The sequence below is a fragment of the Vicugna pacos genome, chromosome 21 (assembly GCF_048564905.1).
Source record: "Vicugna pacos chromosome 21, VicPac4, whole genome shotgun sequence".
NCBI lineage: Eukaryota > Metazoa > Chordata > Mammalia > Artiodactyla > Camelidae > Vicugna > Vicugna pacos.
The window spans coordinates 25,813,244-25,838,769 of NC_133007.1; the positions used below are offsets into that span (position 1 = coordinate 25,813,244).

Consider the following 25,526-nt stretch of genomic DNA (forward strand, 5'->3'; position numbering starts at 1 on the left):
GGAAAGAAAGAGATGATGGAGGAGAGAGCAGGGGGTTGATTTGCCATATGCCTTCCTGCCGATGCTGGTACAGGCTACAGTACCTTTCAAAACATCCTTTACTCTTTCCCACACACACTGTTAGACCTGGTGAGCCCCAAACATTATGGATGGATTCCTTCAACCCTGGAACCTCAATTGCTAAACTGAGCTCTGTGGCAACTGGAATTACTGTTTGGCATCTCGAGGATCAAAGCACTGACTTCTCTGAGTGCATCGTCTCCCTCCATGAGTGGAGGTCAGGGCAGCCCAGGGGTCCGTGTGCAAGAAGAGCACGCTGGGGAGGGCATGCTCTGGTCCAAGGACCGGGGCGGGGGCGTGGCTCATGTCTGCTGCCTGCAGAAGAATCGGGGACAAGTGGATTTCTCTCACTGCCCCTCACTGCAGCATTCCCTCCACTGCCATCTCCCCTACACCCCACCCCCTCACAGCCCAGGCACAGGCTGGTCAGTGAAGAGGACTTGAAAGTCCTTCAGGAGGATATTGGGATGAGCCTCTTTCTGCTCATTTCTCAGCACCCAGAAGATTAGGGGAGAGAGAGTGCTGTGTAACCTGCTTCTTTCACTCCGCCTCCCCCCTCCCCCCACCCGCTAGAACTGACCTACCTGAGCAGAACAGGAATGCTGCTCTGGAAAATACTGGGGGCCTTTTGCTTGTTCCCTTAAAGCACTGGTTTGAGGCAGGCATGGTGTTGTCTTTAAAATCTCTGCAAGATGGTGACTTCCTGAGCCTCCTGGTGAAAGCAGGAAGAAACTGATTTCTTGTGCTGAGTCATAGCCTAGACTTCCAGGTAAAAAGGCCCAGCCGAGGAACAGGCAGACTCCTGCCGACCAGTGTTCCGCTGGGAAGCGGACTTAGGGGCAAATGTTTTGCCTCTTCATTAGATTGTTTTCAGGAAAACTCTTTACAACCAGCAGGTGTTCCATCCATACTGCATGGCTTTCTTTCCTCCTGGCCCCCTGCTCGGGATCTGGCAGCGGGGCTGGGATGTGCATGAGGGAGAGCGGGGCGTGCGTGTGCCGGACCTTCCTTCTTCCCTGCACAGCCTGGCAGGTGACCAAGGGATGTCTGTTGTTTTACATTCCCCCCAAGCCGCAGCCCCCTCCAGTATCCTGCCCCCATCAGAACTGGCCTGTTCTGTAGTGACTCAGTCTCCCGGACACAGCTCCGCAGCTAAGCCAAGGGCGCTGTAGGCCGCTGTGCAGGGCCGGGAATCAGGGCCCCGATGGGTTTTGTGGCGTGGCCTTGACCAGCCAGCGAGCTCAGGTCCCCACTCCGCTCCCGGGAACCCCACAGCAGACGCGGGGCGCACTGAGCCTTCTGCCTGAGCCCTGCCTCTTAATGACATGCTCTCTCCTCTGGCCCTCTTGCTGTCCCCCCACAGGGTGCAGGCTGCACTGCCCTCGTGGTGGCCGTGGTGGCCCGAAAGCTGGAACTCACCAAAGCGGAGAAGCACGTTCACAACTTCATGATGGACACTCAGCTCACCAAACGGGTAAAACTCCACTGCCCACGGTTTACGGGGGGACATAAGCCCACATGGGAGGTGGTCAGAAAGCAGCCATGACAGGTCAGGAGGGCTGAGGGAGCCCCGGACACATGCACACAGCTGGCACAAAACTGCCACAGTCTCCCGATGCCCAGGCTCCTGTCTGCTCCTAAATTACTATATGTGGTTCAGGCAACCAAATAATTTTCCTGATAATGAAATCTATAGCATACAATGAAGTACCCCGCCCCCTTGCCAAACGGTGCCGAGTAAATCACCCAGCATGAGGCGTTTCTGTTTATGCTCAAATATTTTCATGATTCTCATTAGGCGGAGCAGTGGAAAGTCTTAAAAAATGATATTGGAAATGTTATTTAAGTCCAGTCCTTATAAAAAAAATCATTACAGATGATCACTCCTAAATAATGTCCCTCCAAATGTCATCAACCAATCTTCCCCTTTCAGGTTTTCCAAATAATATTTCTCCCTGTACCCTGATGAAGGTATTAAGGAGGGTGAAAAACTGAATATAAGCAGGATTGGGGAGATCGTTTAGCTGCAAAAAGTCTGACTTCCCACTGAATTGTCAGAGAAGAAAAGGCCCATTTAGAAGAGACAGAAATGCGCCTTCCAGGATAACAGCGGGCCAAATGAGCGAGGCAGGAGCTGTTTATTTAATGACAGCTTTTATGGAAAATTCTTTAGAGCTGCAGGCTGAACGAGGGTCAGTAATATGAGTTCCTGCAAAACTCTCCTCTTTCCAAAATGAGAGAGAAGCGGGACCCTGTGCTGGGGTCGTGGCCGCCAGAGCAAGTCTTCCTCATTTAGGACTAAAGTGGGTTAGGAGACCTACGAGCAACCACATTTTGATTGGGGTTTTTGAAAGCTGGAGAAACGTCAGTGATGAATGTTGCGGTGCAGTAAAAATGTGTCGGAAATGGAGACAAAGGCAGGAAGGGAGAAGAAAAGAAGGAGGGAGTGTGACAGGGTGTGAGCTCAGAGGGAGGCCGAGGGGGGTGGAGAAGCTGCCAAGGCCTCTCCAGTTTCTCTGCAGAATTATTTATGGTGCTTGATTGTTTGGTCTTTGATTACACGTACTGGGCTCTTTAAAGAGCCTCCACAGATGTTGACAAGAAAGGATGCAGGCCAATACGCTTCTGTTGTTGACATACAGATGGTTGTATACGGTACATCGTGGCCCCGCGCTGTCCGATGTACTAAAGGAAATGTGACTTGTAGCGTCAAGACGGCAGGGTTGACGGCTGTGCCCGTGGGTGAGCCGGCCGGGTTCACCCCAAACCCTGTAACCCAGCTGCTTTCCCTCAGCCCCCTGATAAGCATGCTCGGGTTGGAGCAAATTTACCAAAGTTGGTGGAACCTAAATGCAAATATATTTGCATCTATTCTCCCAGAATAATTTAGTGCAGGAGTCAGGAGCAAGGGAGTTTGCCCTCCAAAACCTGCTCAGAAGCTCTTTTTTAGAGCAGAGATATCAATGGTCTCTGTTTATTCTGGTTTGCTTTTGCAACCAGGGATATGCTTTGTATTTCATGTTATTCCTTTGTCCTCTCCATTTTTCACTCCATGAATCAGACACTAGAGGAAAATAAAGCTGAGGAAAGCCAGCTCCCTCCTATGACAGGAAAATAAACAATTTCCCTGCACTATAATTGTAGAAGGAGATGAGATTGTGGTTGCTAATTTCAATCTTTCAAAAATAATTCTCTAAAATCCTCCTCAGATCCGCTTACTTTTTGAAAAGTAGGACCGAAAATGAAACCAACAAATATTTATTGTGCATCCGTGAGTACAAGTCACCTTTTTAATCAAATAACATCTCACTTTTCTGAGAACACTTAAATCTGTTGAAATGTCCCTTTAATGTCTCGTATCTTTTCCCAAAAAAACAAACAACACGAAAGAGATGGTTCTTACAGAGAAAGGATTCTCAAAGCTTGCAGGGCTGGGACTTTGAAAGGTTCTTTTCCATAACCGTCATTGAAAGGCGCGGTGCTGGGCCTGCTCTGGCTTCAGCTCCCTTTGACCTGGCCTCAGAGAAGCCCACCCTTCTTCCCCTGGTGCTGCCTCATCCATCCTGTGTCCTCTCCAAACAGCCCAGTGTGTCCAGCTGGAGCGTCTCATGGGTCAAACCGACGCTAAGCTCAGTCTATTCATAAGATCTCAGTGAATTCACAGAGGAAGAGCCAATCGCTGGAGGCGCTGATTGTGGCATAATTGCAAACCTGTCAGGAGAGGGCAATTAGCAGATTTAACAGATAAAAGCCATCTCTTACAAGTACATGCGACCTTAATTCTTCAAACATCTAAGCCAAAAACCAGAAAAGAGGAATTGTAACCTATTAATCACAAAAATACTCAAGTTGTTCTAGTGTTTATTCATTCTGCCTGCCTTGACATAAAGGTTTCAGTCCAGCCTTTACCATTAGAGCCCCACCATTTTTATTTATTTGCCAGGGAGGCAGGGGTAGGGGTGGGGCAGAAGTCTGGTCACACAGGGTCAGGACTCAGTTTCTGCTTTTCCTGAATCGCATGGCTTTTCTTCTTTCTCTTGTATAACTTGTCAACCCTGGTGGCAACATCATCTGTGCACTTAATGCAATCAGATCTTCCCACACTGACTTTGCAGTGTTACTGCCGTTGTTAATCTAGAATTACAATTTATTGCAAACCTCTAGGCTACTAGATAACATATACGTAGATGACACACAGAGAGACTATAAAAAAGATCCTATCTTTTCGCCCACTCAATGCTACACATCCCCATCTCTCCACTCTATGTGACTAAACATACCTATCACAGGGATCCCCTGCTGGATGCTGTACCTGGTGTTCTGAGGACACCAAGATGGGTAAGAGATGGTCTCTGCCCTCAGAGAGCACCTCTCCTTTCTAAAGGACAAGGTAGCTGCCCATGGACACACTTGGTTTCAACGGCACCACGAAAGATGTTCTGTTTGCCACACCTACTCTCCCTGTCAAGCCTGCAGGCAGCACCATGGTATGTGTATGTGCCCCTGGCTAAGGACCATGTCTCATCCTTGCCATGATGGGCTCTTGCCTCAAATATTTCATCCAAGCACCTTGCCCCATGAAGTCAATGAGTGAGACCAAAACCAAACCATGTCTCCCCAACGTGAGTGCCTTCTCCTGACTTCCCTGGTCACCTGATGGCATCACCATCCTTCCAGTCTCCAGGCTTGACATCTTAGCAGCATCTCCAACTCCTCTCTGCCCTGGTCCCCACAGGGGGATGAGCAGCTTCAGAGTCTGATTTGACCTGGCCACGGCTGTTCATGCATGCCAGCCTCTCCAGGCCCTCTGCCCCACCATCCTTCAAGCCACCGTCTCAGTCTTGCACCCCCATCACAGTTTCCTGCTACCTCCTCATCTCTCTTGGGCCTCCCTTACCTGAGTCATCCTGTACTTTGCTTCCTTGTGAATCTCTTTAGACTCTAAGACTTAACTCTGAACATATCACCATCCTGCTCAAAAACTTTTAGTAACCCCCCAGGACTCATCAGTGCTAAAGAAAACTTTCTTTTTTTTTTTTGTTTTTTTGTCGGCTGACATCTTTATTGCTCTGGGAAGGGAGTGCTCAGGAGCTCTTGGTGGGGCGGGTCTGCTTCCCCTTCACCATCACAGGCTTCTGGCTGCGCAGGATGGCGCTGGCTCTGTGGATGGCAGCCATGCGCAGATCTTGGCAGTACTTTTCTTTCAGATCATGTGACAGATGCTGCTGAGGGTGGCCCGCACGTTTTTGTTGATGATGGTCCAAACGTAGGAAGTGGCTGGCTTTCGCTGGCTGGATCTCCGTTTCATCACCACCATGACACCTTTGCCATCGGCCACTGGCCCCACGCCCACAGTCTTGCAGTGGATCCGCCCACTGTAGTGGGAGGAGATGCGGGCCTTCAGGTTATTGGTTCGGTGCTGTACGTCTGCTTGCTCCTCTTGATCAAGACGCTGAAGCAGTTCCGCATGACCATCATTGCAGATGCGCGGACATGGTGGCAACTCCTTTCTTTCCAGCGGCCAGAGACAGAAAGAGTAAAGAAAACTAATTATGAACATGTGTCAAAGTTTTATCACAACCCTGCTGGGAAAAAAAACTTTTTTTCCCCAGCAAGTTAATTCAAAGATTTACTCACAGAAGAGGTCTTTTATAGGAAAAGACAAGGGTAGTCATTGTTATACAGGGTGCAGAAGGTCTGGATAAAGGACACTAGACCCCTAACTGGCACCTGGTTGGACCTGTGAGTGGATTCCCAGAACCCATCTTAATTTTCTAAAAATTTATCAGATAATCAGTCAAGCAGTTATCAGGAATGCTAATTCTCCCCAGAAGGGGATTATAAATTATATCACCCATGAAAGTTCTGTCCTAGACAGAGTGTGTATAGTTTGTCTTTGACAATAGCCATAGCAACACTGAGTTTTGAGCTGGAAGGATTCTTAAGGATGAGCCTCTCAGGCCCAGCGATGGGCAAGGGCGGGCCCCCAGCCATATGCAGCGAGCTGGGTCCCAGCCAGGGCTGCCGTTTGTTCTCAGGCTGCCAGGAAGCTCTCCTGCCATAACCCAGTGGGTTTTCCAGAACAGTCAGTTCCCTGGAACTCAGAATAGTGGTTAGGGTCCCAGGCCTGCTGGAGAGAAAGGCCAGTTTACCTCCAAACAAGCTGATAATAGCATGATAGAATTAGCTGTGATTCATTACTATGTTGCTTTGGGGAAAGAGCTACAAATGCCAGCTCTGAACCACAGGAGGACATCCCTCCCTGCTCCCTGCCCCAGTGTCCTGCCAGCCACAGCGGTGCAGCCCCCATTTCTAAGTGTTTGGTGAGGGCTTCCGGGTGAAGCGGGCGAGAAGCCTGAGAATGGGCTCTGGGATTGGACAGACGAGGGAAGGAGAGAGGATATAAGCAGGGAGTCTGAAGAGATGACAGCCACCGGGGCCAGCAGGGAGTCTGTGGGGATGAGGGTGGGGAAGACGGGCGGGCCCTGGGTGTAAGGGACACCTGCAGTGCAGTGTCTGAAGGCGGGGCTGGCCCGAGGCTTCTCGGATTGCGATTTTCTCATCCCTTTAGCTTTATTAATCTGAATTCAAACTCTGGAACTTCTTGAAGTTATTTAAGTCGCACCCACCTGCCAGGCTTGATCGGCCCCCCTTCTTTCCTTCCTGCCCCCTCTCCAGCCTCCAGGTCGAAAACTCTTTCCCTGGGAAGAATTCCTGCCAACAGCGTGGACATGCTAATATTTCTTCCCTGGGGGGTCCCCACCAGTGGGGATCCTGGAATTGCTCTCCCAGGGCATGGGTGGGGGACGAGAAGGGTGCCTCTCATCCTGCCCAGCATGTTCCTCTGCAACAGCTCCCCGTAGTACCGAGAGGCAGGCTACCCTGGCAGAGAGGTGGCCAGAGCAAGTGGTTGACGTGGATAATATGGCCAAGAGCTCAAGGGACAGACATATGTGTTCTGGTTTATGCTTTCTTTTGCTGGAGGTGGGGGAAGAAGCTGACATCTGCTGGGGGGAAGAACAGCAATAAAGCTACCGCATACAGAGGGGCAGTGCAGCCCGGCTCTGTGCTGAGTGCTTTAGTGCATCCTCGTTTCATCAGCCGCAGTCCCATTTCACAGACCAGGAGCATTGGCATCGCTGTAGCACCTGCTGTGCTGCCGTGTCTCTGAAGCACTTACCACCTGATGTTGCATCACTGACTGCGTGCCGGCTGCACAAGAGTAGAAGCTCCAGAGGGAAGCATGCTGTTGGTTTGTGTGTCCCTGTAGTCTTACTGCCGAGAACAGTGTTTGCCCCATCTTGGGGGCTCAGTAAGTGTATTTGGAAGGAAGGAATCAAAAAAATTGAGTCTCTGAGAGTCTCCATAACTGGTCCAAGGCAGAGATGATAATTCATCCGCTTGTGAGATTTTTCTGAGGGCTGATGGAAGAGTGTAAACATAAAGTGTTTAGCACAGAGCCTGGCACACAGTAAGCACTCCATGAATGTTAGCTGTCAGTATGATTTGCAAAATCTTTGTTGGATGACTTTCCTGCCCAGGCCCATTCATCTTAGGGACCACTCTGAAGTACACAGGTGACTGAGCCCATTCTCTGGCCCCCATCAGAGTGAAAGCATACAATTTTTTGGTAGAGAATGAATGGACCCTCAGAAAACAATCAGCTTATGGGTTTGTGGGATGAAACAGCCAGCCTTCCACGCACAAATGGCCTTCCTCTAACCACCCCTGAGCCTATAGATCGTGGCCAACTTTACCCAGTTCTTCCCAGTTCCCTGACCCATCCCACTGCCAACCTCAATCCCCAAGAGCATCTCTGGGCTGTGGTGCCCCTGCCCACCAGGAGAGCTCAGAGGGTACCCAAGTTCCCATCAGGGAACTGTGCTTGGGAGCCCCACGGAAGCTCAGTGGCTCCCAGAAGGGGCACCCGACCTCCACCTCTTCCCGCCCCAGTGATGCTCAAAGCCATCAGCCAGGTGAATTGGAGGGAGAACCTGGTCACAATAGCGTTTACTGTCGACCTGGGAAAGCACAGTGCAGTTAAAAGCCTATTTCTTTTTCTCTTGCAGATATTGATCTACTTAGCTTTGTGCCGGGCTGTTTGCTGGCGATTAATTCCGAGTCAGCACCAAGGCTTGTGTTTAACGACACTTTCCTGAAAACGCAGGGGCCTCCTGTTCAAACCCATAAAGATGCTGTGGCTGCTTCGCTCAGCTACCCAGGCTGTGCTGTAATTTTAGTACCTAATATTTGGGCTAAAGTTAAGTGCAGGACCCAGACTCCCTGTTCTGTCATATTGCTAAGTGACGGCCGTGATGATTAAAAACAAGTCTAATGTCCTTTCCAGTTCCTTCATCCTGGAAAACAGGAAACAGTTCTGTTTGTGTAGAGATGATATCTACTTAGAGCTTTCTTCAGACCACATGAAACCCTTATGTTCTTTTTGGACCTGGCTCTTGTCTTGACTTGGCCATTAGCTAGCTGTGGGATTCTGTCTCTGAAGCCGTTGTTTCCTCATATTTTCAGTGCAGGTTTGGGCCAGATGATGACGGCTAGTGTCTTTCTGGTACACTGTAATTTAGAGAACTCTTAAATCCACATTGACTCAGTTTGCCATTTATAACTTTATGGTCTGGGTCTGGGTCTCAGTTTCCTCATCTGTAAAATGGGGCTAATATTAGCACCTGCCTGGTAGGGTGGCTGTGATGATTACATGAGTGTACATGTAGGCAAACTGGCACCCGGTAAATGTGCGCTGTCAGCCCCAGCACCGTCAGCAGCATGGTCATGGCCTCCTTTGGGCCTCATAGCAACCCTTTAGGTAAGGATTTATTTTTCCTGTCTTATAGATAATGAAGCATTTCCTCCCAAACTGGCAGAACAGGGATTCACCTGCAAGCTTTCCAATTTCACTTGTTTGCTGCACATCAAGACAGAGGCAATTGTCAAAGGTTCATCAGCATTGACATTCTGTGGTTTTCTCAGTATTCCAAAGAGGAGACTGGTGTAACTGGGGCTCTGCCAGTCATCCTAAAAGCAGGCTTCTCCCTCCTGCACTTCTGTGAGGCTTTCCTTAGAGGCTAAGTGCCTAGGAAAACTGAAGAAATCACGTACCAAGTGGCCCTCTCCCTCCACTCCGCAGAGAGAAAGCCTTCCCTTCTGTGCTGCCTCTTTGGCCGGGAGGCTGATGTCCACTCCAGCCCCTGGACAGAACCCCCGTGACCACCCCTTCCTCCGCCTCCCCCCTCCTACCTGGTCCCCCACCATTTCCAGCTGCTACTCACCACCACCTGCTTCCTTTCAGGCAAGAAAGTTCCAGAGGTGGGCAATTAAATCATTTAAAGCCATTTTTACTGGACAAAAAAGCAATATTTACGTGGCTTAGCTAGTTCTGAGAAGACCTAGCTGTTCTTTTAAAACATTGCTTCAGCGCCGATGAAAAATACAATCCAGCCTTAGTAATAAATTTTTAAAACATACACACACAAGTTATCAGGCTGCAAAACAATGTTTCTGAGGCCTTCCCACACGTCTCAGTATTTTAACAACGTCCCATCTGTTGATGTCAGTCTGAAGAAGCAGGTCTGTCCTCTCCAATTTTATTAAAATCCTTTCTGGCTAGTAACCTGATTTCTACTAGGCTGGCCTGCTTCACTTCCAGGCCCCGGGCCTGTGGGCCTGTGCCAATTTGCATGGCTGACAGAAATGGGAACGGTTCATCAAAAATCTGTCTAGCTTGTGCTTAATAAGAAATGTTTCCTCTTGCTCTTGTTACTAATTGCTGAAGATGTCTGTGTTTGGATTAAAACTTTGTCCCTTGCCATCTGGATGCCATTGATATGTCTCAGCTCTGTCGTGAGCTGGGTGAGATCAGCGGTTTCCATGTCAACAGATGACAGCGTCATATGTTGAAATGTGTGATTGCCGTGCAGAGAAGAAGCCAGCCTTGGGAGAGAGGCAGCTCTGGTTTCACACCGACATGTCTGCACTGATTTTCAGACACTGCTTTGAAATTATTTCAGTTTTGTGCCCATTATATTTACATGTCAAACTGCAGTGTAAAGGTTTTTGGCCATTTGGGAGAGGAAACAAGGGGCTGGTTGTTACCTATAATTCCATTCGGTGGGAAAGACCTTTCCTCAAAGAGGGCTTTTTAAATCTCCAGCTGATAGGAAATCTGTTTACTCTCTGAATCCAAGAAATGTACCATGGGCAGTAAATAGAAGTCTCGGGTAGAGTGTAGAACTCTGCATCCAAGGGCAGCAGTGGTACATATTTATCTTTTCAAAGGGTGCCCCAGGCCTCCAGGTCTCGGTAATGCAGCCTGCCTAAATATAGCATCAGTGACCGCAGTGGAGAGGCTGTCCTGAAATGATCAAGGAAGAAATGGGAAACACCCCTCAACTTCAGGCTCCGGTCTACTGTATCCAACACAGGATTAACAAGAGATGCATTTTATTCATCCTTTCTAAGTGTTCCTGATTTGATTCAGGGAAAAGAATCGTCTCCTCATAAGGTAGACTCTATCAGCAAACACAAAAAACATGCTGTGTGAACCTGGGAATGTTCACCTGACAGCAACCTGCCTTATTTACTTTCCCTCAGATCAAGAATGCTGCAGCCAACGTCCTTCGGGAAACGTGGCTAATCTATAAACACACGAAGCTGCTAAAGAAGATTGACCACGCCAAAGTCAGGAAACACCAGAGGAAGTTCCTCCAAGCTATTCACCAGTGAGTATGCCGGGGCAGCTCAGCCACCAGAGGACCAAACTGGAAGTGATGGGTTCCCCAGAACTCCATCAATATCTTCCCATATCCTTAAGAGGAGCAGAAGAAATCCATTCTGTGGCACTCAGCAGGCACTGGGTGGGGGGTGGCCTGGACCCAGGGCAGTCTATTTCTTCATTTACTGCACCTGCCGCTGCCAAGCATTGGGCAGACAGCTATGGAAAGTAAAAATTAGGTAAGAGCCTCTAAGGGCTCTCACATTCTGCGCACACACACACACACACACACTACAACTTGAAGCAGAACAAATTGTGGTCAGTGCTTTCTATAAGCTAAGTCTTTAAAAGTAGAGTGGATTTTTAAAAGTAGAGGATGAAAACATTTATTCTGACCTGGAGGTTTCGGGAACCTGGAAGGCTGAGAGTGGGGCATTTGAGATGGAACAGCTTAGGTAAAGGTGTGGAAGCGGGGAAATGATCTGGGAGTGGTGAGGGAACAGAAGTGACCAAGGGCAAGCAGGCGTGGGGACAAGAGTGTGCCTGCCGAGCCTTTGATTCTGGTTAGTTGTCACCCATGCTCAAGGTCCCTGGTTGTACTAAGTTCCAAAATCAGGCGAACTGATGTGGAGGTGCAATCTGCTCGTGGGGCTGAACCTAGCAGGCACTGAGGCGTACGGCTGTTACGACTCTTTCCCACAGACTGAGGAGCGTCAAGATGGAGCAGAGGAAGCTGAGCGACCAAGCCAACACCCTCGTGGACCTTTCCAAGGTGAGTGGCAAAACCTGAAGACCTCGTAAAGGGTTCACAGATGCTGCCATTTCGATTTCTCAGAGGTGGCCGGGAAGAGCAGGCCACTGCCCACTTGGACGTTGCAGGACCAGGAAAGCAAAGACCACTTCCTCCTTCATTAAAAAATAATCTAAGTTCATGTTCTTGACGCGTGCAGTCTACTGGTGTGTGTTGTTGACTTTTAAAGCCTGGCATTTGTTTCTTAAATTCAGTCGCTCAGGTTTGTCTTGCCTGCGAGTGAATTAGCTGATTGGCTAAATCTTTTTGCGTGTTTCCCGATGAGCTGTACACGAAGGGCTGCAAAGGATAAGCTTGAGTTTGCACACTGATGAGCCCCAGTGGTGACAATAGCGATGCTGCTGCCTAGGTCACACCAAGGAAAGTCCTTCCGGTTTGCCGTTATAATTGGAAATTCATTTTTCTGCATCCTCCAGTCCTTACAACTCAGCTTTCCCGGCCCCAGATTGGTGGTGGGGGTGGTAGGTGCATTTCTTTATTTCTCATGAAGATGCCAAAAAAGAGAACCCTCCTTTGAGGGCCTCACTGTCATTCTGCATTTTGGAACCAAACTGCCTTAAATACTGTAAAGCAATTCACCCCTCCTGCAAATCTCCAGAGCAAAAGAACCAAAGCCTGCGCTATTGGCTGAGCTGTGTGGAGGCACCGCTGAAGAAGGGGCCTCCCCTCCTCAGCCCCTCTTCCCTAGCGCCTCTTGATAGGAATCATCTATCAAGTGTGCAGCCCAGGGCCAGGCTGGCAGCACATTGCCGCAGATGTCAGTTAGCATCATGGAACCCGCTCCCTGGGTAAGCAACAGAAACTCCATCAGGCAAAGTAAGCCCCTTTGAGAAGAGGGTACAATCGGAGAAATTGCCAGTTGTTGGCTGACATGCATGTGCCTTGTTCAATGCAGGGATCAAGCCAGAGAAAGCCCCCCCCCCAGGCCAGGGAGGGCTTCAATCAGGGAGTACGTGGCTAGGAAGGGCAGGGAGAAGCCCACAGGTCTGTGCGCCTTTGGAGGGGGCGCTGAGGCAGAGTGCAGGGCTCCTGGGAGCCTAGGGGAGGCGGGGGTGTGAATGGAGAGCCCGAGTGCAGGAGGGAACCCCCTGGGTCTTGGGTACGTTGGTTAACACTCTTGGTATTAGAAACAGGTTTAAAGATGGAGGCGTTTGCTATAAGGATACCAGGAGTCTCATTCCAGGCAGAACCTTAAGGCAGGCACGTGGTCAGCCTTAGGAAGGAACCAACCAGAACTGGACCTCACCCTGGGAAGTATTCCTGCTTCAGCTCTTTCTCTCCCTCCTCTCCTGACAACTTCCTATGCCTCCTGTCTCCATGGCAGACCAGGGCAGGCCCCTACCCAGAAAGGACATGCTCGAGTCTAGCCACAGGCAAAGACAAATCGGCCTCCTATTGGTCTTAGTTCTAATCCTCAGAAGGGATGAGATGACTGGTCAGTTTGGGTCACTTGTGCACCCTTGGACCAATCAGCTGTGGCCAGGAGGAGGGTCATGTAGGGAAAGCATGGCTGGGGACCCGAGCCGGGAGATGCTGGAATGCCCCAACAAGCCCTAAGATATTTCTTTTACAAGTTGCCATGTTTCCTGCCTCCCCTCTCACCTGGCAGGACTCGCTGTGGCTGTGTTCTCCTGGAAACAGCAGGTAAACTGGACTTTCAAGCCTGGATTTCTTCAGTGCCAGCTTTGCCTCTCACAGAGATGGGGCTCCGTGCAAAGCAGGCTGAGCAAAGGGAAAAAGTCCATGAATTGGAAAGAGGCTCATGTGAATTGGGTGGGGAACTAAACCATCAATAACCTGGGAGCGAGTTACCTGGAGAGAAAGGGAGTGGAGGAGAGGGTTACAGGAAGGCTCCTGCAGGGCTGCAGGGGGATGGGGGTGGGACCTGCCAGGAGGGCGAACTCTGACATCCATCTAGTCTTAGTCTTTCTTCCTGGGAGGCACAGCCAAGGTCCTGGCATCAGCCTAGCATCATTCACATTGGTCCACACTCCCCCTGACATCCTGTCTCCAGGCAACAGAATGGGGGACACATAATAATGCCATGTTGTCTCTCTTTTTGTTCTGTGTTTTGTCCTCCCAGCTCACCACCTTCCAGCCCTGCCTTTGGTCCTCTCTAGATTAAGAGAAAGGCGTGTGGCCTCCACATACCACTGGCTCTATTGAAGAGCTCTCTCACAGGGCGGCAGAGCTGGGGGCTCGGATACTTTATGTGCTAGCTTCAGTTTCTCCCATTGAAATGTAAAAATAATGCTTCACATCTGAGGTGCAACTGATCAAATGAGATGATCTCCATGAAAATGCTTTGTGAACTCTAACGGTTTTGCATGTGGTAGTTCTGATTAGGAATAGACATGAGGAAACCAAGATCTAAAGGAGCAAAGAGACCCTCCCAAGGTTGGGTTGTTGGCCAGCCACAGCACAGAAGCCAAGACCCAGGGGCCCGGACTTAGTTCAGAGCTCATCAGGGTGCCCTGCGATCAAATAGATTTGTGGTCTGTACATTCCAGGAACAGTGCGCGCCTTGAGGAGCTTCTGTGAATGTTAATTAATGAAGGAAGCACTTCCACGTCTAGGGTCACCCTCGCCTCCCTGGCATCCACAATAAAATCCTGATCTTGCAAAGGCAGAGCTGCCCAGTCCGCCTCCGTGACGGCTCCTTTTGGGGCTTCAGCCAGTATTCTCTGGGGCATGTCACTAGCTGGGGAAGTATCACTACATTTTTCAGTCTCCCTTTCCCCATCTCCTCTCTGGCTTCTCGTGTTTTGCCACCTCCCTTCACTTTTTTTCTCTTTCACCTCTTTTCCCACTCCCTTCACCCCTGCAGGCACCAGTGGTTTCTGCATCTTCCTGAAGTAACTTGAAATTTCAGCTGAAATAGGATCAGGGTGTCACTAGCAGATGTCCAGAGCCACAGGGCCTAGAGGTGGAGAGTGGGGTGGGGGGCAGTACAGAGCAACCACCAGCCAGATTCCCTGCCGTTGCAGCCACAGAAACACCCAAGGGCTCGAAGTGTCCTATGAATCTTGCTCCCAAGTCTGATGTCATTTGTTAATTTGCAGGAAGAAATGTGGCTGTCACATAGACAAGGGTTCTACAGACTAACCCTGGAAGCCAAATTATAATCAGAAAGTTGCCTGATAAGAGTAGAGTCAGGGGCAGGGGATGGGGATAGCTCAGTGGTAGAGCGCATGCTTAGCATGTACAAGGTCCAGGGTTCAGTCCCCAGTACCTCCACCGAGAGTAGCGTCAGGACCATGGGACTCAACTATATTGAGTGCATCGCAGCCTGCTGGATGGTACTGGTTGGGACAAAAATGATTTCGTTCCAATTAAATGAATTGCATTTGAGGGATATTTAGACATAGGGTGGGCAGGATTTGGTACTAGCGAACTGTGGGGGCTGGGGGACCAGATGACGCCCACGTTTCTGGTTGGGACAGTTTGAATGAATGGCAGTGCCTGGAGACAGGGCGCGCTCCCACGCGCAGATTCGGGAAGGAAAATGGTGCACTTGGCATGAGCTCCCTTTGTTTAGTGTTGCTCTGACCTGCTTTTATGATTTAACTCTCAGAAGACAAGTTTGTTTTATTACTTTAAAGTTTTATCGTATTTGCAGTTCCCTGGAGATACCCCATGCTTGCTCCCCTGCTCTCACGACCTCCTTCCGCGTTCATTCACAAAAGCTCACTGAGCACCTGCTCTCTAGAGGCAGGCCCTGGGCTGGGCCCCCTGAGGAGTCTTCTGTCCTTTTCTCGAGCCACTCAGCTCTTGGTGGTAAACCCTGAGAAACCTTCTAGGTACATGGAAATAATATGTGGTGCCAAAGGTCTTTCCCCATCAGTTAAACCCCTACCTTGGGCAAAGGATGGCAGGGATGGTGGTTTTCCCTTGTGTCAGCACTTTATTCATTCATTAGTTCTATCGACATCTTTTAGTGCCAATCACGTGCGACAGGCCCCCTTACTAGGCATGTTTATGTACCTTTGTCCATCCAGAAATGTTGGTTGAGCATCTCCTATGTGCCAGATACTGTTTTAACACATCAGTGAAACAACAGCAAAAGGTATCTGCCCTGCAGTAGACGACAGACAATAAGCCAAAGAAATAGCAAATTAGCTAGTGTATTAGAACACGGCATGAAGAAAAGAAAAAGGTTGAGCAGGGTTAGTGGGATCAGGAATGGAGGTGGGGACAAGGAGCAGCGTTAACAAGGGCATGGGGGCAGCTTCATTGAGAAGGTGATTTTTAAGGGGAGGCTTAGTGGAGGCAAGGCTGTCAGCCATGGGATGGGTAGGGGGCAAGCACTGGAGACAGAGCGGGCCCCTGGGACACTGGGAGACAGCACACAGCACAGGAGGTTTCCTGGGGGGCACGTCAGGGAGTGAGGGAACCAGAATGTGGCAGAGGAAGAGTCTGAAGTGTGATACAATCAACAGAGTCCTCTGCCGAGTCACAGGTGCTCTGGAGGTAGACTGGCCCGTAGGGATGTCCCAGACGGAGACAGCGTCCCTCCCCTTTGACCAGGCAGTGTAGGGGCAGTAACCTCAGCGAGGTAGCTCCCTTTCACTGGAGCCCGTGCCTGAGTGAGTTATGTTGTACATCATACATTCTGGCTACTGTGTTGAAAATGGGTTGGGGGTCACGGAATAGTTTCATGACTATGTGTAGTTAATTAACTCCTATTTTATAAGGAAACCAAGGTTCAGAGAGGTGAAGGGGCCTGAGGGAAGGCACGTTATTAGTGTGAGCTGCAGACGTGTGCTTGACCCCTGACCTACCAATTATAAGTCTACTGCGCTGTCCACTCCCCACCACAGTGCCACCTCCTTAATCAGTGGGCTCCACTGACGTCGGACCCAAGAGGTTGGGCGTCGTAAGAACATGAAGACACTTTAGACACTCGCTCTGCTTACAAAGAAAGTGCTGCTGCTTTTCCATTCTACATAATTTCTAATATATTTTTATAAGTAATGTGCATTATTTTTGTAATAAGAAAACAATAGCAAAAACACACACACACACAAAAAACGCTGTGTCATTCGAGCCTCCGTGTCTCCAAGAAAGTAAACTGCTTCTCCGTCCTTGGCCAGATCAGACACAGCCAGTGTGGAAGTTGGTCCCGTTGTAATTTGGGGTTGGTTGGTTTGTTTTATTGAAGCATAGTCAGTTTACAATGCTGTGTCAATTTCTGGCATACAGCATCATATTTCAGTTATATTCATACATATAATCCTTTTCATATTCTTTTTCATTATTTGTTACTACAAGATATTCAATATAGTTCCCTGTGCTGTTCAGTAGAAACTTGTTTATCTATTTTATACATAGTAGTTAGTATCTGCAAATCTTGAACTCCTAATTTATCCCTTCCCACCCCCTTCCCCACCTGGTAACCATAAGTTTGTTTTCTGTGTCTGAGTCTGTTTCTGTTTTGTAGATCAGTTCATTTGTGTCATTTTTTAAGATTCCACTTGTAAGGAATATCATATGGTATTTTTCTTTCTCTGTCTGACTTACTTCACTTAGGATGACAACCTCCAGGTCCATCCATGTTGCTGGTCCAGTTGTGATTTGGAGAATGTTTCTTTTTACCCATGGTGGATTCTTCTGTGATGATCTGTCATCTCCTGTCTCTCATGTCTCTGTCTCTCCAAACAGATGCAAAACGTCATGTATGATTTAATCACAGAACTCAATGATCGGAGCGAAGATCTAGAGAAACAGATTGGCAGCCTGGAGTCGAAGCTGGAGCATCTCACCGCCAGCTTCAATTCCCTGCCCCTGCTCATCGCGGACACTCTGCGCCAGCAGCAGCAGCAGCTCCTGTCTGCCCTCATGGAGGCCCGGGGCGTCAGCGTGGCGGTGGGCACCACCCACACCCCACTCTCCGACAGCCCGATCGGGGTCAGCTCCACCTCCTTCCCGACCCCGTACACAAGTTCAAGCAGTTGCTAAATAAAACTCCCCACTCCAGAAGCATTACCCATAGGTCTTAAGATGCAAATCAACTCTCTCCTGGTCACTTGGCCATCAAGGAACATTCAGACCAGGGAACATAAAGAAGAGAGACCGAGCTAATTAACTAACTCATGTTCATTCAGCGTGCTTGGTTTGATATGCCTTGAAACCAGAAATCTAATCTCTGTTTAGGTGCCTCTACTTGGGAGCAGGAAGAGGAGATGACAGGAAGCGACGCCTCTGGCAGGGCCCTTGCTGCAGAGTTGGTGGAGAACAGAAATCCACGTTCAATCTCAGGTCTTCACGTTGGGGGGGTGGGGGGTCAGATGCACTGAAGTAGCGACAGTGAAGCCAACCCAGAGGAGGGTCCCTCGGAGGGAGGGTGTAGAATCCGGCTTGGGGGGATGGGTCCTCACCACAGGGTCCTGCAGCCCACCTCTCTTCTTTCCTTTCATCTAAGGAAGCCCCGGGATGACAAAAGTAAAAGAGAGCTGCCCACATCTTGCCAAAACAGACATTCTTTCCTCCCATCCTTATACAGTTGTAAAACTCAGTTTAGACCGAAAGAAAAATAGACAAATAAGAAGCCAGAGTTTCCATCCAATATTAATACCCATATAAACCCTTGTGTTTGCAAGCGTGTGCACACACACACACACACACACATCCCATATTCAACCCAGGTCTTTTCTTGTTTGCAACTGACCCTAATAAAGAGGGACCTGGTACCTTACCCTGCTCACAGTAGGCACCCTCTAAATGCTCATTAAGTTGGTCTGAATCTGGATGTGGGTGCCCTCAGTTCAGGTAGCTTGCCAGTGGTGGCCACATTTGCAGAGTCACTGAAGATGACCCTTCAAACATGTCCCTTCAAATGCAAAACAGGGTACCTCGCCCTGGATATGCACCATGCTTGCTCTGAGATGAATGACAAGACCAAATTGTTGGCATTCTGGAGAGATAAGCAGCTTTCTAAAAATAACAGCTTCTGCAGAGTTTTCATCTTATGTCCAAACAAGCTGGGTTCCAGTGGAGCGTGTGATCGGGTGGATGTACACGAGGGAAGGGGAACAGCATCTGTGCACGTGCACGCACACCTGTACGAACCGGTGCGACCCCGTGACACCTGCGCGAATAGTGTTGCCTGAGGGTTTGCTCATTTGTGATATTTACCCAGCGACAGGTTTCCAGCCCCAGATGTTAGGGGTGCAAAGAGGTCAAGTGCTTCACCTGAGAGCTGGGAGGAGACATGATGGTGAGTGACCCAGGTGGTCCCTTCTACCTGCCCTAAAACCACTTCACAGTGAAGGGTTATGAGGATAAAGGGAGCCCTTAAGGAGCCTTGTGGGTAAGGTAAGGTGACACTGATGCGTCGGTAGCCTGTTCCTACTGTGCCACGTTAATCTTGGTGCAAAAACGATTCTAATTACATCTCAAATTCCAAGAGACTTCAGAAACCTCCAGATCTGGTGTAGTGAGTGACAGGCATGGAGAGGACAGGGGATGGGGACCCAAAATGTTCTTGCTCCATCATCTAACCATGCGGAACGTTTGTGATGCCAAAGCCCCCCTGCTATCCGTCACTTTTCTCATTCTGAGGTCTTTGACTTCTGCTGGTGTGGAGTTAAATGATGCTGTAGGGAGCATTTCATCTGTTTAGGGTAAAACGGAAGGCGGTTGTTTGCGGATGGTTGTCCTGTCGGGTTTCACTTTGCACAGGATGTCGCCACCTTTGAAAGGTGGCATCTAGCTGTGGAGACATCTCTTCTGCAGCCCTGGACCTGGTCTTCTAAGGACAAGGGGACCAGACAGAAGAAGGTAGACGACTCTAGAAAGGTCACTCTTTCCAGATGTGGTTTCTTGCTAAACTACTTCTTTTATCTATTTTTATAGCTGTTGATATTCCCTTAATGGCCTCATTTTTATCTTGATAACTCCTTTGAGGACTTTCCTTGGTTGTTTTGCACACCACAGATGCCACACTTGCTGCTGGCTTTTTTATTTGTTTGTTTCTTCTTTTAACTATTGATTATCTGAAAGATCCCTCTCCTTTTTTATGTCCAAGAAGGGTGCTCGTGTTTTCAGTGACAGCTGAACATATAAGCAGACGAAATAACCATGCAGTTTCTTTGTGGCCTTAGTTCATTTCACAATGTGAAGAGCACTGACAGGTCAGCCTGAGCGTGCCAGTCCTGATCCTTTAAATGACAGCCATCAAGTCTTAATTCCTAGTCACCCTTCCCATTCTGCTTTAACCCTGTGATGTGTGTGTGTGTGTGCACGTGCACGCATATAAGGGTTTCATCTGAATTTCAAACAAATGACATGAGAGATTCCACTGCCACTCCTCCTGCCCAAAAGTGTGCACAGACTATCACTGGCCCATCGTCGTCTGTGGGTGATTCTGCTTTAAGCCACCGCTCATGCTGTATCCTTAGGTAAATCCCGATGCCTGGCACTAGCAAAGGGAGTGACTGGACTTACATCCAGTAGCAGTAGCCACTGGCATGCTGGACACACATGGGCATTTGTAGCATGACTGGACCTATTGGTAGTGCAATAGCTACGTATGGTTTTTATCTTTGGCAAAAGAATACTTACTCTTCCAAAAAAAAAAAAAAACAAGCGAATCTGCATGTTGATCCTACAATGGTAAATGGGAGGCTGCATCTCTGTACTAGTATTTCAGCTTTCTGTGGGGAGGTTACGCATCCTCCTGCAAGTACAATCAACCCTTGATGACTTAGGTATCGATTATCCAGGGTGTAGCTCACCCAGGTTTCCTTCCCACAGCCTGTCTTTTGGCTAATTCCGCTGCACCTCAGCATCGCCGTCAGATGGGCAAAGGGGGCAGGTGGATTCTCACGCCATGCCTTCTTGTATCTTATTTTCAAGTTTGGTGGCGGAGAAGGCTTAATTATCTTCTCAAGAATTGGCTATATGGACAAACTATTAATTATGGTAACCTCACTCCAATACTGAACTGATGGAGTTCTGCCCACTTCTGGAAGGCTGACCGGTGGCAAATCTCGTACTGTCACCCTTCTGATAACTCAATAACAGGTAAAAGTACTCTAATATTCCCTAAACTATCTAGACACTTGAATTAAAAATACAGAGCCACCCCTTCATCGCTTAAGCCATATTATAGCACCACGTACTGTAAAGTCAGGGATGTACTGTGACACATTAAGACCACTAATCTCAGTGGAATTTCAGGACATAGCATCAGTTGGCAAATTATATCAGACTAGGGGCCCCCTCCTCCTTAGATTGAAGTCCAAATAAAAAGCTGCATCTTTGGATCAAAGGCCACATATGCGTGATTGTCATCAATAAATTGCCATAAAGTGTCTATGAACTGCTCTCACCATTCTCGTAACATGTAACTTCATGACCCCACATCTCTGGAAACGCTTAATACAATCCAAAACAACAGGCAGGGTGAGGCCCAGAGTCACCACTGACTTCTGACCTCAGCAGGTCCCAGCGGTGTAACAGCGGTCTCGTCGGGGACGAGACATGGAAGATGTCCGTGCAGGCTCTGAAGTGCTGAGCGCGTGCGAGCTGTCATTATTCATTAAAGGTCAAGAAAGAACGGCATTGAAAAAAATAATGATTTTAATGTATTTGAAGATATCCCCCTTAGATTTTTAATAATTTCCTGGTGAAAAAATAATGATGGAGAAGAAGAAAAGTAGAGACAAAGAATCAGAATAAATAAGACTCTAACACTGAATCCACATGTTTGGCCAATGAATATAAACACCTCATACCTCAATTTCTCTATACTTCAAATGAAAGTAAGAGTTAATGTTCGTAAGTACAGAGTATTCAGTAGATTTAAAAATGGAGTCACTCTTGTCGTCAGCAGCAGCTCAGACCAGCTCTGTCTAGTCCACACTTTAATGTTGCCTCTGAATGTAGTCAAATGTTACCAAAAAGTAATTATTACCTATCAACCAGTTAGTGACATTAGCAGGGAGAAACATGGGCTTAGCACATAGTCCCAGGACCTCTCCTCCTTCAGGGTGTACCTCAACATACAGTGCACCCCAGATTAAGAATCAGTGTTTCATTCAGAACAAACGGTGTTACTAACCATCACAGTACCACAACTGAGACACTATGAAGTCATTGCACTACCAGTAGGTTACTGCTCTTTTAAAGTTTCTGCTTTTAAATCCTAAAATACGTCCCCGGTCCTACACGGTCCCTCTACTTCCCTGAGTATTGCTTAGAAGCAGATGAAGGCTCTGTCAGTGGTCATTTCGCTGTCCCTATTGACTCTGTGGTGTTCGGTTTCAGTACCTTAGACAGCTATCTGGTGGTTTCCTGTTAGGCGGGAACAGCCCCTTCCCCTCCCTACCCTGCAGTCAGTTGGCTTAATGACACCCTGGACAGTATCCCTTCCTTGTCTGCCGCGGCCAAAGTAAACACTGTGGGAACGGGATCATTGATACCACTATGAAAGGAGTGCTACAGGGATAGCAATATTAACTGCCTGCTTCTGGTAGTAGAATAGAAATGAGTGCTCTTCGTTCTGAAAGCTTGTGCCAGGCTGCATGACTAGAAATTAACACTAAACTCCTGTCAGACACGTAATATGTAGATTTTTACTAAAATAGACCGAAGCTTATTAAGAAGTACTCAGTGCAATGGTATATAAATATATACAGATAGAGAAAAAAATAACTGTGATCTCTTTTTCTTACACCATTACTGGAAACGCCCAAACATGAACTGGAGTTCCCTCTGAACAAAACCATTATCAAATCTTCAACATATGACCTCCAAACCTAGGTGCCAAGTGCCCTGCCACAGTTGTTTACACACCTGAGAAATGAGTTCTGGAAGCTGTACTCTTGGGCCTGGACTGTGTGTTGAAACAAACAAAAGAGACGTTGTGACCAACCAAGCTGATGGAGGAAAAGCACAAAATCCAACACCAACCTGTAGTTTGGATCCCAAAGAGATGCTGAATTAATAGCCAAAAAAAAAAACCCATATATATATATATATATTTAGAGAGAGAGACAAATCAAATATCAGTCTGATTGGAACAGCCAACATCCAAGTCCACAGAAGAAGGACAGTGAATGAACAACATTCTCTAACTGTGTCATGTTGTCTCAGTTTTTGAATCTCAACCAGGACTGATCCACCTTCATCAGACACAGTTTTTAATGGCGCAACAACTCAGTTTTGGCCCCAGATTCTCCATTCCGCACTGACCAGAAGAGAACAACAAAAGAGAGCAACAGGATGTTAACGGAGGAAACATTTTCATGGTGAACTCAGAAACTGATGTGTTTATATTCAGAATCAGATGAGCTTCAATATGAATTTGCATCTTGCCTCTGTACTGCTTGCTATTTTTTAACGATAGGAGAAAGCATAACAGTTTATTTTAAATATGAAATATATTGCTATATTATAAAATATATTGTAACTTTCAATTAACATTTTGTATCTAACTAGTCTTTAGCAGGTCCAGTGTCAACCTGCTCTCCCAACGACTGTTTCTGAGTACACATCACTGTTAGTGATTGCCTGACACCCAGACCAAGGGTCCCTAGCCGTTAGAACTGCCATTTTCTAATTCTCTGAGACCTATTAGCGACAAAACAACATTATTCCCAGCTTAGAAGAATAATCCTACCCTAAATTCTATCAAGCCATTTCCAAAGAGATTTTAAAAGCCATCACTCCTCTAGCAGCTGTGCAAAGCCAGTTTAATAAAAGTGCAGGCTCTTTCTATATAAATGCCAAGACCCTATTACATAAATGATGTTAGTCTCAAACTCAGCCAACCAGTTTTTCCTTTGGCAATGTCAGAACTGGGCATAAGGAAGAGTCCTGTTCTCCTGTGACACAACAGACTCGTCCTTCTAGGCATTGGAAGTTTCTCTGTGTCCGAGCATAGCCGGGACTGGAATTCCATTTACACGGGGCCCAGTGAGAGCCCAGTTTGTAGATGCACTTTTCCGAGTCGGCCCTGCCCTACAGGGAGCGAGGTTTCCACGTGCTCATCCACAACTCGGAGCACAGCTCCTAAGGGAATGCGGGGAGGAGGCAGGACACACAGGACCCAGCAAAGAGCTGGGCTTCCTTTTCTGCGAGTTTACTCTTGCTGGGAGGAAAGAGCAAGTTTCAATCAAGATGTTTTCCTTTATTGGCAAACTTGTGGAAAATTCTGTCCTTGGGCAACGATGATATTCGTGCCTCCTCTGAGACGTGTAGAATTTTTCACTTCCCTCCTTTGACTGACCAAGGGACTATTTCTAGATGAAAACAGGATATGTTTGGTTACAGAACAAACGTTTTCCAAGGATCAGTGGGTCTCCTCCCAAAAAGGACCCTCACTTGTTATCACTTTGGTGTAATATTGTACAGGTGCAAACCAAGTAGCATCAGGGTAGAGTCAACTGAGTGTGCGCATCTCTTCCCTCTGCAGTCTCTGAAAGGTCACACAGGTACACCGCTAGTGCAAAACAGCAGGTTTTCTCCTGGGGAAACGGCTGGAATCCTCACAAACTTCCATTTATCTGAGCTTACATATAGACGAAGCTGGGGCTTCAATGATATTATTCACGCCATTCAAAAGAGAAATTTCTCAATGCTCAGCTTCAGTCTTGCATAGCTGGGACTTAACTTGAACACACATTTTATTTTTATTGAGCTAAATTCTCTCGGTCTCCATTCTGCCCCTTAGTTACATGTTAGCCTGAGCTCCATTAAAGCCATCAGAACTCCAGGGCATCTGTTTTTAGCAAGTTACTCACTCACTGTGTAATGGAAATTAGTTTATTCTCAATTTTATAACTGACTGATGAATGTACTGGTGGTAATTGATTTGTCTCTCAATACTTTTCCACTACTAAATAGAACTGTGTCTTTTGTCTTTTCCTTCTAGCCTTTCCCAGGCCAAGGCTTTTACACTTGTAGAGAGTGTTCTGATTTTTCTACTCAAAGTTATTCTTCAATCTAGAATCAAGGAACTCAATACAAATTCCTGACTTGGAGAAAGCAGATCTCTTGACAGTAATTCAGGTGTAAGCTATACGCTAACCCTTGCCGGTCAAAGTGTGGTACATGGACCGGCGACATAAGCATCACCTGGGAACTTGTTAGAACTCAGGCCCCATGCCAGCCCTGCTTAATCAAATTGGGCGTCTTAACAAGATCCCCAAGTGATCTGCATATATATATATATACAAATGCTGAGAAGTGCTGGCGTCACCACATGCCAATGGTAACCAACATCATTAATGATCAAAAATTAAACTATTTCTTCCCTGACCCTCACTTACAGAAGTCTTTGATGAAGTAAAGATCCCGTGCAATCATAAGAATTAAAAACAAATGCATCTTCAAATTCCCCTTGAGGTCATAGAGCTTGGGTGGTGTACAAAAGAAGCAGTCTTTTTCTAGTCTCATTTTTAAAAGCACTCACTTCATAGCCTCAAGCCACCTCAGAGCACCTTTTTAAGTTTTTCATTTTAGTGTATGCTGGCAGGGCCATCAGAATAGCAGGTGGCTTCTCAGGGCAGGTCCCCCGGAAGGCCACCCAGGTCACAGCCCAGGGTAGTGCAGAAATGGCTGCATCTCTGTTCCTTCCTTGAGAAACTCAGCAGCCCAGCAGTGGGAATTCTCCTCCCCAGAGGAAACTAGCAAAAGAAGTTAGTTTAACCATCTAGCAACATTCCTAATCTCTTTTTAAACCAAGTTTCTTGTTCATTACACCAACCAGACCCTCCAATGTAAACAAGGAAAGATGGGAATTGTGATGTTGGCGCCATAAATCGATATGTACCCAGAAACAGTTATGTTCTGAATTAATGGCTTTAACCTGTTCATTGTAAAAAGTGCCTTGGACTTCAATCTAAAGAGGTCAGTATAAATATATATGTGTGTGTGTGTGTGTGTGTGTGTGACATACGTAGGCATATTTATACGTACATAGGT

General features: G+C 47.7%; 1 protein-coding gene and 1 pseudogene across 1 annotated transcript in view; one reads left to right on the forward strand and one right to left on the reverse strand.

The window, feature by feature from the left end:
• The window catches only part of KCNN3 (potassium calcium-activated channel subfamily N member 3), a 148,870-nt gene extending 128,683 nt beyond the window's left edge, over window positions 1–20,187 (forward strand). Inside the window, exons 6-11 of the mRNA XM_072946471.1 lie at window positions 1,424–1,534; window positions 10,666–10,793; window positions 11,489–11,558; window positions 17,259–17,504; window positions 17,751–17,855; window positions 18,742–20,187. Coding sequence (XP_072802572.1) covers window positions 1,424–1,534; window positions 10,666–10,793; window positions 11,489–11,558; window positions 17,259–17,504; window positions 17,751–17,783 — 588 coding nt within the window. The 3' untranslated portion in view covers window positions 17,784–17,855; window positions 18,742–20,187. The remainder of the gene's footprint in view (window positions 1–1,423; window positions 1,535–10,665; window positions 10,794–11,488; window positions 11,559–17,258; window positions 17,505–17,750; window positions 17,856–18,741) is intronic.
• On the reverse strand, window positions 5,117–5,555 carry LOC102528054 (large ribosomal subunit protein eL28-like; annotated as a pseudogene).
• Window positions 20,188–25,526: the final 5,339 nt, after the last annotated feature.